This window comes from Oncorhynchus kisutch, unplaced genomic scaffold (genome assembly GCF_002021735.2).
Source record: "Oncorhynchus kisutch isolate 150728-3 unplaced genomic scaffold, Okis_V2 scaffold1760, whole genome shotgun sequence".
Taxonomy (NCBI): Eukaryota; Metazoa; Chordata; class Actinopteri; order Salmoniformes; family Salmonidae; genus Oncorhynchus; species Oncorhynchus kisutch.
In genome coordinates, this window is record NW_022263705.1 from 19,244 (window position 1) to 34,058 (window position 14,815).

At 42.2% G+C, this 14,815-nt stretch overlaps 1 protein-coding gene across 4 annotated transcripts; it reads left to right on the plus strand.

The window, feature by feature from the left end:
- Positions 1-7,218: 7,218 nt before the first annotated feature.
- LOC109882039 (L-rhamnose-binding lectin CSL2) lies at positions 7,219-14,218 on the plus strand. Of its 4 annotated transcripts, none has more exons than XM_031818981.1 (10): positions 7,219-7,371; positions 9,340-9,442; positions 9,760-9,795; positions 11,408-11,461; positions 11,542-11,677; positions 11,878-11,987; positions 12,124-12,168; positions 13,358-13,496; positions 13,698-13,825; positions 13,921-14,218. In XM_031818981.1, exons 2-9 carry the CDS (start codon positions 9,412-9,414, stop codon positions 13,801-13,803), a joined length of 657 nt encoding a protein of 218 aa, XP_031674841.1. In that variant the 5' UTR covers positions 7,219-7,371; positions 9,340-9,411; the 3' UTR covers positions 13,804-13,825; positions 13,921-14,218. The 4 variants fall into 4 exon arrangements, with proteins under 4 accessions (XP_031674841.1, XP_031674840.1, XP_031674843.1 ...); XM_031818980.1 differs by having other exon boundaries at positions 13,698-13,805; XM_031818983.1 differs by having other exon boundaries at positions 7,320-7,371; positions 9,369-9,442.
- The last annotated feature ends 597 nt before the right edge of the window (positions 14,219-14,815 follow it).

A 14,815-nucleotide genomic window follows, 5' to 3' on the forward strand; every position in this document is an offset into this window, starting at 1 on the left:
CACTCTGTGTCGCGCATAAGAACAGCCCTTAGCTGTGGTATATTGGCCATATACTACACCTCAGGCCTTATTGCTCAAATCTACAGTACCAAAGGTTGGACACATCTACTCAAGGGTTTTTATTTGGACTATATTCAACATTGTAGAATAATAGTGAAGATATCAAAACTATGAAATAACACACATGGAATCATGTAGTAACCAAAAAAGTGTTACATCAAAATATATTTTAGATTCTTCAAAAGTAGCCATCCTTTGCCTTGACAGCTTTGCATACTCTTGGGATTCTCTCAACTGGCTTCATCTGGAATGCTTTTCCAACAGTCTTCCCTTCACAAAACCTGGGGTATAACAACAAAGCCAAAACACAGGGATATTGGAGGGTAAATTAATCAATGTAAACAGGCAATAAACATAATTTCACGCATCTCCTTCAACTCACAAAAGGAAACGGTATACCAAGAACATTAGATGGTGATAAATCAACATTTTGTAACAGAGGACAATTACTGTGAAAGTGGGTGTTCATCTGAATCAGTGAAAGCTCTTCCCCTAAATCTGACTTGACTGACTTGACTAGTTAAATAAAGGTTCAAAAATAAAAAATGAGAGAAAGAGGGATTAGACGGAGATGTCAAAAACGAGACCCGTAAGTATCGGAGCCAACTGTTTCCATTGTTTCAGTCAGCTCCATTCATTGGGACTTCAATTTGGCTTCCAATGCCGATATACTTCCTGGATAATCTTCAATTTGATGACTTCACTGTCTAATCCTTCTTAATCTCATTCTAGCTGTGTAACCAGAAAGTTTGGGGACAACCCAAAGGCAAAAATACAATCTGTTTTCCATTTGAATCATTGATTGATTTATGTAACTTAAATCAGGCAAAATGTGACTGATCCATGTTCAAATTGTATTGTAAAAAAACATTAAGAAATGAAGTCTTAATAGATTTCCCATCCACTGTGTCATTGTCTTGTGTCTGATCAGGGTCTTCCAGTAAATGTCCTTAATGGAGGTGATTTTGACAGCAAATTAAAATCATTGATAAGGAAAAAGGCAACCGATGAAAGCTACATTGCTCAGGAGAAGGGAATATTAACGTTATCATTTGCTCATTCTCCATTAGTCGCAATGTGACTGGTAATACAAAAAGTTAATAACATTTCAATGTAGCTTCCACACACACATACATTACTCAGACTAAAACTCACCCAGGTAAGTAGATCATCTAAGTTTAGAGTTGATCATGAGGTTGAAGCCAGAGGATTTATTTTGGTGAGTTCAAGACTACTTACTAAGTCACAAAATCTGAACCCAAATTCAATATCGCATCAAAAACTATTTATAGTAATAGGTTAATCAAATATTTATTGATACTAATAAATGCTGATTAAATAACCCTGAAACATTTATCAATAAAATCTATTTCTAAAGCACTTTTTACATCAGCTGATGTCACAAGCAGAACAGTTGAAACTGGAGGAGCAGCAGCACGACCAGGTGGACAGCCAGGAGTCATCAGGCCAGGTAGTCCTGAGGCATGCTTCTAGGGCTCAGGTCCTCTTGAGAGAGGAGTGAAAGAGAGACAAAGAAATTAATGACTGAAAGTAGCCTATACCATTTTATACAGGGGTTTTCAAACTTTGTGCCCAAGGACCCCCACTCAGGCAAACCGGCAACCCAGGGATCCCCATCATACTGTATATTTTGACCTCCCCACAGTTCATTGGAAGAGGAAGTATACACTTGAACAGCCATATAGCTAGAAGGGTAAAGTAGAATATGTTGTTTTTATGAATGACATTTTCTGCAATTCTACACATTTTCTCATTGAGCAGAGAAAATGTTGCAGTTTTAAAGATAATATCCTGCAATTCTATGCATTCTGCCATGGCTAATGCTGTGTTCCTCTGCTCAAGCATAACACAATCAAGAAGCATGTGCCCTGAATGCCTGTTTTTTGTATTTCTGATTCGCCCTGACCGTGGAGCTTTCATTGGATTGTTCCTTCTCAAAGATGGTATTATTCAAAATATATTAAGTTCAATATTGTTTCTGAATTCTTTCTATCTGGTTTTGGTCGTTTAAGTTGACAAACTGTTTTTCCATCCGGAAAATGACCATTTAAAAATGTCCCACCTACGAATTTTACAGAATAACCACAACAACAAAAAAAGGCTCCCCTTGTAATTAGCCCCAATTACTAATTTCTTCCAAACTAAAAGGATACTTTGAGATTTTGGCAATGAGGCTATTTATTTACTTCCCCAGAGTTGGATGAACAGGAACAGCTAGCATGCTAATTGTTCCTGTAGACTTCCAGTTATAACACTAGTTGACTCATAAAATGACCTCGAAATCCAATAGGTCAAATTAAATTTGTCACATACACATTTAGCAGATGTTATTGCAGATGTAGCGAAATGCTTGTGTTTCTAGCTCCAACAGTGCAGTCAAATCTAACAAGTAATATCTAACAATACCCACAATCTAAAGTAAGGAATGGAAGGAATGGAATTTAAGAATATAGAAATATTTGGACGAGCAATGTCAGAGCGGCATAGACTAAGATACAGTAGAATAGGATAGAATACAGTATACACGCACACACACGAGATGAGTAATGTAAAACGTCAAACAATATTAAAGTGACTAGTATTCCAATTATTAAAGTGGCCAGTGATTTCAAGTCTATGTATATAGGGCAGCAGCGTCTAATGTGCTAGTGATGGCTATTTAACAGTCTGATGGCCTTGAGACAGAAAAACTCTTTCTGTCTCTTGGTCCCAGCTTTGATGCACCTGTACTGACCTACTCTTCTGGATGATAGCGGGGTGAAAATGCAGTGGCTCGGGTGGTTGTTGTCCTTGATGATCTTTTTGGTCTTCCTGTGACATCGGGTGCTGTAGGTGGCCTGGAGGGCAGGTAGTTTGACCCCGGTGATAAGGTGGCCAGACCTCACCACCCTGACTCCAACGACTCCAATTTTGTTAGACTTCTTCTTCGCTTGAGCTGTACAGTTTATGATCATTGCAATAAATAATACTAAGTCCACCTTTTTAACATGTAGCATTTTACTATCCCTTGGTTGATGAGAAGCCTTCAAATCAAATCAAATCAAATTTATTTATATAGCCCTTCGTACATCAGCTGATATCTCAAAGTGCTGTAAAGAAACCCAGCCTAAAACCCCAAACAGCAAGCAATGCAGGTGTAGAAGCACGGTGGCTAGGAAAAACTCCCTAGAAAGGCCAAAACCTAGGAAGAAACCTAGAGAGGAACCAGGCTATGTGGGGTGGCCAGTCCTCTTCTGGCTGTGCCGGGTGGAGATTATAACAGAACATGGCCAAGATGTTCAAATGTTCATAAATGACCAGCATGGTCGTATAATAATAAGGCAGAACAGTTGAAACTGGAGCAGCAACACAGTCAGATGGACTGGGGACAGCAAGGAGTCATCATGTCAGGTAGTCCTGGGGCATGGTCCTAGGGCTCAGGTCCTCCGAGAGAGAGAAAAAAAAGAGAGAATTAGAGAGAGCATATGTGGGGTGGCCAGTCCTCTTCTGGCTGTGCCGGGTGGAGATTAAAACAGAACATGGCCAAGATGTTCAAATGTTCATAAATGATCAGCATGTTCGAATAATAAGAAGGCAGAACAGTTGAAACTGGAGCAGCAGCACGGCCAGGTGGACTGGGGACAGCAAGGAGTCATCATGTCAGGTAATCCTGGGGCATGGTCCTAGGGCTCAGGTCCTCCGAGAGAGAGAAGGAGAGAATTAGAGAACGCACACTTAGATTCACATAGGACACCGAATAGGACAGGAGAAGTACTCCAGATATAACAAACTGACCCTAGCCCCCCGACACATAAACTACTGCAGCATAAATACTGGAGGCTGAGACAGGAGGGGTCAGGAGACACTGTGGACCCATCCGAGGACACCCCCAGACAGGGCCAAACAGGAAGGATATAACCCCACCCACTTTGCCAAAGCACAGCCCCCACACCACTAGAGGGATATCTTCAACCACCAACTTACCATCCTGAGACAGGGCCGAGTATAGCCCACAAAGATCTCCGCCATGGCACAACCCAAGGGGGGGCGCCAACCCAGACAGGATGACCACATCAGTGAATCAACCCACTCACTGGTCTTGGTGGCTCTACTACCATTGCTTATTCCCCGCCACTCATTCCTTCCAATTTTCTCAACACCTCCAGATAGGAGACTGGACACTCCTTACCCTTGCCACCTCATTCTCCAAGAATTCAGGCACATGTTCACCTCTACATTTGCAGCATTTCCCTTCATCTGGTATACGATATTCTTCCCTTCTGCACACACTTGACAGATCTTTTACATTCATGACACTGAAGAGGCTTGTGCACAAAAGCTCTTCAGGGTATCTCATGAATCCTAACTTTATATGAGAAGGGAGAGACTCTTCATCAAAGAACAGTAGCATGGATGAAGTGAACTTCTTTTCTCCGTCCACCATACAGGTCAATCGGCGTGCACCAACAACTCCATCTATGTCTTCCGTTATATCTTCTGCCTTTATTTCTTGCTCCACCCAATAAATAACCCCCTTGATAGCCTCCCTGCTACAAAAATCCATGCAGGAAACATTCCAATTTGATCTTTTTGAGTCTTAACACCAGTGGCGATTTTAGCATGTAAATCTTAGTGAAGCAAAAAATATTATTTCTTAAAGTGGGTGCATGCCAGTAAAGCAACTACACAACAACACTAAACAATACATGAATTGCCCTAGGATGGTGACAAACGGTGCCCACAAACTGTTAGGGCCTACATAAAGCTGTCCCAACAGCAGAGTCCCAACACCTTACCACTGTTACACCTGGCTTTCAGCAGAGCCATGTAGGGCAGTGAAACAGTTAATTCAGCCTCATTTAGTGCCTTAAAAAAAACAAGCGCCACCACTACTATCAGTAGCACTGTCAGAGCTGTACAAAACAATTTAGTAAACAAGCACACACCGGCCAGGAACAATGTGTTTACAATACCACGTTGGTGAAAATAGACCAAATTATTAGGGTGAGGCACATGGGCTACTAACAGCTTACTACACAACATACACTTAGTATTACTTTCTTAGCTATAAGATAGATATCTCTCTGGCATCCTACAGTACATAATTTAGGAAGCAGCATAAGACCTTTTTGGACTCACTTGTTGTGATATGCTTGAACAGGAAAGTGGCGCGGCTGTCCTTGTGGACAAATTTTGTCATCAAAGAGAAAGATGACAGATTTACAATTCTGAGTTGAATGACCGTTCAAAATATATTTTCCCAGTTTGAGCTGTTTATTCCCGACTTCCCAGCTGCAACGCTTGCAGTTAGGCACTGTCACCAATTCCTTACAAACCACTCATTGTTGAATTTGCGATCTCCAAATTGTTGTGTAATGTTTATGTCCAATGGCCGATGAGCACCGATATGTTGTATCTATATTTCTCTTCATTATTTCACAATTAAGATTGTGAAAGTAAGATGTTGATATGATCAGTCCAATCAAAGATACTGTACCGACTAACCAGTGCCCCCGTACACTGGCTGAAATGTTGGATGTCTACCCTTTCTAAGGACTTAAGCTTGGCTATTGCGTAAGGACCCCATGAGTGACAGAACACTGAGCCAATCACGGCACAATGCTCCTATCTTCTGCTGTCCAGCCACACCACCACAGAAAGCACTGAGCTAGGCTGAAACACCTGCATTTTGGAGTTGCCTTACTCAAAAAAACGAGACCATGGCTGCATTCCAAACACTTAAAAGACATACCCTATCCCCCAGCCCTCAAATTAAGTGGGCAGTTCTGATGAGGTATCATGACGTCTGATGAGTATACACTTGCAGGGCAAAGGGCGAGGGAGGAAGGAATTATTTTTAAATGGACCGCCTCTGCCCGGAAATTCATCAGCTGTTCATCCCGCAATGATTGTGTTTTCAGCCACCGGTAGCTTGTGGGTGCTTTATATGATTGCATGTCTACTTATATTAACTACATAATTATTAATATACACCTACTGTATGATAGCTTGCAAATTAATTCGCTAACTGACATTAGCCTGCTTAGCTACTTCTGAAGGAGGAAAATGTTTTATTTCTACAATTTCCAAAAGCTAACCAAACAAAAACTTGTGTTTGTGCATTAGTAGCACAATTTCCAACTTAATTACATTCGTTTTTACTTACACTTGTATGTTGACTCCATATTGACGTTGAGGTTAAGTTCAGGGCTTAAGTTTAGGTCAAGTTTACAAATTGAACTATGGGGCTTTTCAGGCTCCGAAGTGAACACTCGCAAACTCCATTAAAAAACGAGGGCTGAGGGGCTTGCGTTGCAAACTTCCCTTGCTTGGCTAATCATTTGGACCAAAGACAAACAAAGCAGAGGGGATTCCCCCAAGAGCCGAGGGCTGTCTACTTTGAGTTTGAACCACAGCCCATGTTTGTATGCAGCTTTATTAACTCAATATATATATTTTTACATTGTTTCAAACTGACATGTGACACGTATTAATGCCAAAATAACATGCAAAACAGGCAAGCCCCCCCCAAAAAAATATTTATACATTTGTTAGTAAAAATGTTGGTCTCAGAGCCCCACCTGCCCTGAATGACGGGTCGCCACTGCTCAACACACAGCTTATTCTGCTCCACAGACATAAACAAAAATAAGACCACTTCTTGTGACTCTCACCGACTCCACACTTTCTTCCAACACATTCCAGATTTTCCTGGAGACATTGAACGGATTTCCCAAGTAGCATTCATCCAAAACCCTGACTAGGACCAAAAACGAGTCTAGTGGTTCCCTATTTTCCAACATAGCTTCACTTTTCTTGTTTATCTTTTTCTTCGCCACTGTAACCCACTCATTCTCACTTTCTGTACTATTAGCTTCACTCGACTCACTAGTAGTGTCAAACAAAACCCCAGTTTCCTCCATCTTCCGACAGTAATTCTCCCCGTTCATTGAACAACAAAAGGTTGCTAACCCTCTTTTAGGATTTGACAAATTAGGTAAATATTACCATACCAATAAAGTTTGATTGGATGATTACGGGCCCAGTGATGTAAGCATGGTGTGTACAATTCTCCATCCGACCAAATTTGGGGCACCCAGCTCAATGCCGGGAGGCGGCCTGGTTCAAAACGAAGGCAATCAACGCTTACCGGGTTCATCCGGGGCGCAGGCCAGGGGCATTAATAGAATTCCCGTAAAGCAAAATCGTCCCACGGCTGAATGTAATTAGGGACGTCTGCCATAGGATATATAATCATTAATACCTGAGCACGCTCCTTTCAGAAACGCAGGAGAAACAAGCCAGCTCAGGGTGAGATAAGCAAACAATACAAACAACTTGAAACAATCAAAGTGTACACGTGTAATTGGTCCAATAAAGAAACAACAAAGGACATAGCAAATGGCGTAAATTATGTAAATCTATGGTAACTGGCGACTGTACTATTGAAATGAAAAACCAATATAATGCTGTCTTGCGATTAAATCACATATGGTGTAGTCATCTATGTGAATATGGGAAGACTTGCGCATGAAAACGTTGTTAAATTCAGTGCTTAATTGGTAGGTTCCGGAACAAAAAGTGGGCGCGAGAAGGGGGTGACCTGGGGAATTCTGAGGTACCGGAACGCATGAAGGCGTATCACTTTTATAATAAATCATTGTATGCATATCATCGCATTGCAGCCTGGTCTCAGACTATACGTAGTAAAAGTAAATCTGGAACACTCAGTTTAGAATGATTCAGCATGGTTACTTAAGACAAAAAATGTAAGCATGGTGGTTGGTAAGGGTGGGTGTATAAGGCAAATTTCTAGCAACCCTAAGGTGACGAGTTTGAAACAACATTGACACTTTAGCTAATAATACATTTTCAACTACTGGCTACTTTTTAGCTACTTTGCAACTACTTAGCATGTTAGGTAACACATCCCCTAACCCTTTTAGTGAACCCTTTTAGCTAACCTTAACCCCTTAGCTCCTAAACGTAACGCCTAGCTAACGTTATCAAGCTATATGACGTTAGCTGCCTACCTCCTATCTAGAATTGTAACATTTGATTACTTTTGCAAATTTGTAACATAATATTAATTTTAATTTGTAATGTTTCATACAAAATGGCTGGATGTTCTCAAATGAATTCATACTGTATGAAATGTGATTTATGGATTTAAGTATAGAATAATACAAAATGTTCTGAGAACAGATTGTGCATGTGTATAGTGGCATAGAGTAGAACTACACACACGGGGTAACTTTTTTTGTAGCCTAGGGTCTGGGAAAAATGTGGCCTTTTATATAAATACATTGACTGCAATTCTGCATAATTTTACATGACTGACTTTGGCAGAATCTTTAATAGTGCACACATGATCACAATGACGGGCTACTTTGAAACTGACAAACCGACACTGAGCTCAATAAAAACCACCTTGTCTTGAATCCATCAATAGCCTTGGCCTAGGTGTGTGGAGATGCATATATTGTAGGCTACAATATGAGGACGAAGTTAGTCTAGAAATGGTGTTTTGGCACAACATATCGGACATCCCCGGGCAAGAGTACTGCGTATCATTCGGCAAGTTAGTGACACTGAAATAGTTACCAGTGTCACTGACTCACCCAATGATGGGCAGTACTCTCACCGGAGATGTCCGACATGTTCCTGCCAAAAGACCATCTCTCTCGTTTTTACATTGTACAACAATATTTGGAAGCTGATCAAATATATTTTGGTAGCCAACCTGTCTTTTCCTGTGATTGTATTTGAAATATTGGGAATGGCCTGTATGGAAGAATTGCCAATGAGGCAACTCGAATTAACTTTGATATATTTTTATTATAATATTCACATTGGGGAAAGGGAAGATAAAAATTGAATTCTGGGAGAGGTACTGAGTCTGGCAAAGGTTCCCAACGAAAGTCTAAAACGGGAAGGTGCTAGCCGGCTAAAATTAAGCACTGGTTAATTAGATTGTCTCCCGTGGAGAATTAACTAAACTTTTTACTGAAAATGTATTACGTGACATAATCACAGGTAGATTGACACCCAGAGAAAATAAAACCCAACGATAACTAAAATGGGCTTCATGCTGTGGTGATTGCGTAACGGGAGGACGGCACCATCACACAGTACATGTGGTTTGAGCTGGCCTGAGATTTTAGTTCTGTGTTGCCGAGTTGACTGCTAATCTGCTGTGCTTTGTGTTCCTGGTTGATGCTTTGTAAACAAGGATCTGTTCTTTGCAAGTATCAATAAATGTTAGGTGTATTTGTCCAGGTGACCATCTGTAACATCTTACTTGTTAGTACTACAACTGAACCAGCTACTACCACACCTGTACCCAGCATCATGCTCCTTGTCAGACTGACTGCGTTCACCTGTGAGTATACTGACTGACTTGTAACAAAATATGTATTTGAGGGCGTTTAAAATATACATTCCAGAAGTTTCTATATCAGTTTGTATTGAAAGTAATTGAAGTCCAATATCAACAGTATGACCCAGGTCTAATATTCAGCATCCTGTATTATCTGAGGACTAGGTGATGTCCCATGTCTGTCTATACGCAGTACCATACTATATACTGTACATTATTTATATACTTACTGTATATGCTGTACACTACTCTTCTGCAAAGAATTGCGATGAGACTGACCAAGGTTAGAAAAGCTGAACTAGCTGTGTGATGTTTTTCAGTGCTGGCTGCAGTTTGCTGTACACTACCAGCTGCAGGTACGTTGGTGATTGTTTGTGAGCGCATTTTCTTTTTACCAGGCAGTTATGCAACCCGTCACAGTGCTCTCGATGGTGCAACTGTAGAACCTTTTGAGGATCTGAGGACCCATGCCAAGTCTTTTTAGTCTGACTGTCTTGGTGTGCTTGGACCATGTTACTTTGTTGGTGATGTGGATGCTAAGGAACTTGAAGTTCTCAACCTGCTCCACTACAGCCCCGTCGATGAGAATGGGGGCGTGCTCAGTCCTCCTTTTCCTGTAGTCCACAATTATCTCCTTTGTCTTGATCACGTTGAGGGAGAGGTTGTTGTCTTGCACCACACGGTCAGGTCTCTGACCTCCCTATAGGCTGTCTCGTCGTCGTTGGTATCAGGCCTACCACTGTTGTCATCAGCTAACTTAATGATGGCGTTGGAGTCGTGCCTGGCCGTGCAGTCATGAGTAAACGGGGAGTACAGGATGGGACTGAGCACGCACCCCTGAGGGCCCACGTGTTGACGATCAGTGTGGCGGATGTTTTGTAAGCTTCCCTTACCACCTGGGTTGGCCTGTCAGGAAGAGCAGGATCCAGGTGCAGAGGGAGGTGTTTAGTCCCAGGGTCCTTAGCTTAGTGATGAGCTTTGAGGGCACTCTGGTGTTGAATGCTTAGCTGTAGTCAATGAATAGCATTCTCACATAGGTGTTCCTTTTGTCCAGGTGGGAAAGGGCAGTGTGGAGTGCAATCGAGATTGCATCTATGGACCTGTTTGCGCGGGGGGCTTTTTGGAGTGGGTCTTGGGTTTCTGGGATAAGGGTGTTCAGCCTTTCAAAGCACTTCATGGCTACAGATGTGAGTGCTATGGGTCGATAGTCATTTAGGCAGGTTAACTTAGTGTTCTTGGGCACTATGGTGGTCTGCATGAAGCATGTTGGTATTAAAGATTCAGTCAGGGACATGTTGAAAATGTGAGTGAAGACATTTGCCAGTTGGTCTGCGCATGTTTGAGTACTCGTCCTGGTAATCCGTCTGGTCCTGCGGCCTTGTGAATGTTGACCTGTTTAAAGGCTTCACTCTGTATTGACGCTTTGCATGTGTTTCGTCGGAGGGTATATACGACAATCTCGCAGGTGAAGAAGCTGGATGTGGTGGTCCCGGATTGGTGGTACACGTGGTTTGCGTTTGTGAGGCCGGTTGGACATATTGCCAAATTCTCTAAAACGGCGTTGGCGGCTGCTTATGGTAGAGAAATGAACATGAAATTCTGTGGCGACAGCTATGGTAGACATTCATGCCAATTGCACGCTCCCTCAACTTGAGACATCTGTGGTATTGTCTTGTGACAAAACTGCACATTTTATTGTTCCCAGTATAATGTGTACCTGTGTAATGAGCATGCTGTTTAATCAGCTTCTTGATTTGACGCATCTGTCAGGTGGCTGGATCATCTTGTCAGAGGAGAAATTCTTACTAAAAGGGATGTAAACACATTTTTAAAACATTTAATAGAAATAAGCTGTTTTGCATATGGAACACGTCTGGGATTTTTTATTTCTGCTCATGAAACATGGGACCAACACATTTGTTGCATTTTATTTTTTGTTCAGTGTATATGTGATTGTTTCTCACTCAGCGACGAGAGTGGTCACCTGTGACAATGGAGAAAATGTCCAGTTCCTGATCTGTGGTAAGAAAACACACATTCTATCCTGATGGTCTCTCCATAGTGCTGTCTGTTTCTTTACATTGTTTTTCTTGCCCTGCTAGATTCTGGAGTGATCTTCATTGAGAGAGCTCTGTATGGAAGGACTGACGGAACCACCTGCAAAGAAGGACGACCTGCCAACCAGCTGACCAACACACAATGTTCACAGACGGGCACCCTGGAGGTCCTCTCACACAGGTACTCAGTCAGTGGGATTCAGAGGCACTTTGTTGAAAAGCACATTGCAGTATCAATGTGCCTTTTTTAAAGCCAATTTTCCTGATGTTCACAGTAAACACTGCAAATGTTTGCTTTAAATGTCAAGCGCTGCATGCTTGTTGACACCGTGTTTGATTAAATCCCAGCCATAGCTCATCTTACCTCCTAATATCCCCTAGGTGCAATGGGAAACAGGTGTGTGAAGTGAACACTGAAGTCTTCCGTACTTCTGACCCCTGTGTTGGAATCTACAAATACCTGGATACCACCTACACCTGCCTCCCAGCAAGTCAGTCTGTTTCTATGTATATTAATACAAAATACTAAACCAGGCTAATGTCTGCTATGAAAATGTATGTATTTTATTTATGTCTGCCCAGCAGTGGCCAGTGTGGTGTGTAATTCCTGTTTGTTTGTCTTGGCAGCACGCAGCATCACGTGTGAAGGCTCTGATGCTCTACTAGAATGTGGTGAGGCTCTGATGTTCAACTAGAATGTGGTGAAGCTCTGATGTTCTATTAGAATGTGGTGAGGCTCTGATGCCCTACTAGAATGTGGTGAGGCTCTGATGCCCTACGAGAATGTGGGGCAGGTCTGATGTTCAACTAGAATGTGGGGCAGGTCTGATGTTCAACTAGAATGTGGGGCAGGTCTGATGTTCTACTAGAATGTGGTGAGGCTCTGATGTTCTATTAGAATGTGGTGAGGCTCTGATGCCCTACGAGAATGTGGGGCAGGTCTGATGCTCTACGAGAATGTGGGGCAGGTCTGATGCTCTACTAGAAAGTGGTGAGGGTCTGATGCTCTACTAGAAAGTGGTGAGGGTCTGATGCTCTACTAGAAAGTGGTGAGGGTCTGATGCTCTACTAGAAAGTGGTGAGGGTCTGATGCTCTACTAGAAAGTGGTGAGGGTCTGATGCTCTACTAGAATGTGGTGAGGGTCTGATGCTCTACTAGAATGTGGTGAGGGTCTGATGCTCTACTAGAAAGTGGTGAGGGTCTGATGCTCTACTAGAATGTGGTGAGGGTCTGATGCTCTACTAGAATGTGGTGAGGCTCTATTTTTATACATTATTTTACCAAGTAAGTTGACTGAATACATTCTAATTTACAGCAATGACCTGGGGAATAGTTACAGGGTAGAGGAGGATGAATGAGCCAATTGTAAGCTGGGGATGATTAGGTGACCATGACGGTATGAGAGCCAGATTTGGGAATTTAGCCAGGACACCGGGGTTAACACCCCTACTCTTACGATATGTGCCATGGGCTCTTTAGTGACCAGAGAGTCAGGACACCCGTTTAACGTCCCATCGGAAAGACTGCACCCTACACAGGGCTATGGGATATTTTTTTAGACCAGAGCAAAGGGTGCCTCCTACTGGCCCTTCAACACCACCTCCAGCAGCATCTGGTCACACATTCAGGAACTCAACAGGACCAACCCTGCTTAGTTTCAGAAGCAAGCGAGCAGTGGGATGCAGGGTAGTATGCTGCTCTATTAGAATGTTGTAAGCTGGCCAACACTGCTGTACAGTGTAGTCACATCTCATATGATGATATAGTAGAGCAGTATTATACACTGTTTATTACCATCACTTGTAAACCAAAGACATCCAGCCTTACCTTATCCCCTTTCTCCTTCCTCCTTTCCCTCAGATGAAGGTACGATCCAGATCCACAGTGCCAACTATGGCCGCCGTGACCAGCTAGTGTGTTCCTTTAATCGGCCCGCTAACCAACTAGCCAACACCAACTGCCTCAGCCAATCCATAACCACCAGCAAGGTGGCAAAGAGGTACTGAAACCTGCAGTGTACTATAGTGTTAACTTCTACCTGTAGAAATGCATGACTGTAGTGTTAACCTGGACTGTAGAAACATGACTGTAGTGTTAACCTGGACTGTAGTGTTAACCTGTACTGCAGAAACATGACTAGTGTTAACCTGTACTGTATAAACATGACTGTAGTGTTAACCTGTACCTGTCGTTGACACAGGTGTAATGGGAAGAGCCAGTGTGACGTCTCTGCGTCCAACTCTCTGTATGGAGATCCCTGTGTAGGAACCTACAAGTACCTGGATGTGGCTTACACCTGTGGCTAAATGTGAGGCATGCATGCATACGGTAATACACACACACACACACACACACACACACACACACACACACACACACGACTGGGAAGTAGGAAACTGGGGCTGACCGTTTTTGTCTTGCAGGAGATCTTCTCTGAGGAACATAGACCAGAGAGACCACTTGGATATCTTCCTCTTCATTGGGCGGATTTGTATTTCTTTCCTGTCTTCTCTCCTCTGAAGTCTCATTTGAGTGTAAAATCAATGTAAATTCAAAATGTGTAAATCCCATTGATTGTGTATTTCATCAGGCATAATTTGTGTGTAATAAAACCATAATGATGCCCCTCTTGTGCTGCAGCAATGCACGGTCAGGAGGAAGCATGGAGAAGTTAAACATTAACCCCAAAAATAAACTATTCTTGAAATAACACTGACATAATACTTTGTGCATTTTGTGTACTAAAGTATTTCTTCAAAACAATGTTGATTTTCTGAACTGTGGTGGTTGGTCTGATTTGAACTAAGAACTGTGGTGGTTGGTCTGATTTTAACTAAGAACTGTGGTGGTTGGTCTGAATTTAACTAAGAACTGTGGTGGTTGGTCTGAATTAAACTAAGCAGCATAAAGACAAGACTTGGACTTTTGTTCAATATTATGAAACATGTCCTTACACACTAAATACTTTATTTGAATCCACAAATGATATTACACCAAGAAGGATTAAAACATTTGAAGGTCTTGGATACATGGTTTATGTTTGGGGCAAACAAAACACGAGCACCAGTCTTCATATTTTCGAGCATGCTGGTGGCTGCATCATGTTGTGGGTATGCTTGTTATCGGCAATAGGATAAAAATTCAAATGGAATAGAGCTAAACACAGGCAAAATCCTAGAGGAAAACCTGGTTTAGTCTGCTCCCAACAGACACTGGGAGACAAATTCACCTTTCAGCAGGACAATAACCTAAGACACAATATACACTGCAGTTACTTAGTTTTGGCTTAAATCAACTCGAAAATAAGGCAAGACTTAA

Excerpts from the sequence above, each read along its gene's own strand:
- LOC109882039 (XM_031818981.1), top strand. The coding sequence starts at position 9,412 with ATGCTCCTTGTCAGACTGACTGCGTTCACCT. Across the intron at positions 9,443-9,759 it reads CAGACTGACTGCGTTCACCT|TGCTGGCTGCAGTTTGCTGT; the intron begins GTGAGTATACTG and ends GATGTTTTTCAG. Across the intron at positions 11,988-12,123 it reads CTACACCTGCCTCCCAGCAA|CACGCAGCATCACGTGTGAA; the intron begins GTCAGTCTGTTT and ends TTGTCTTGGCAG.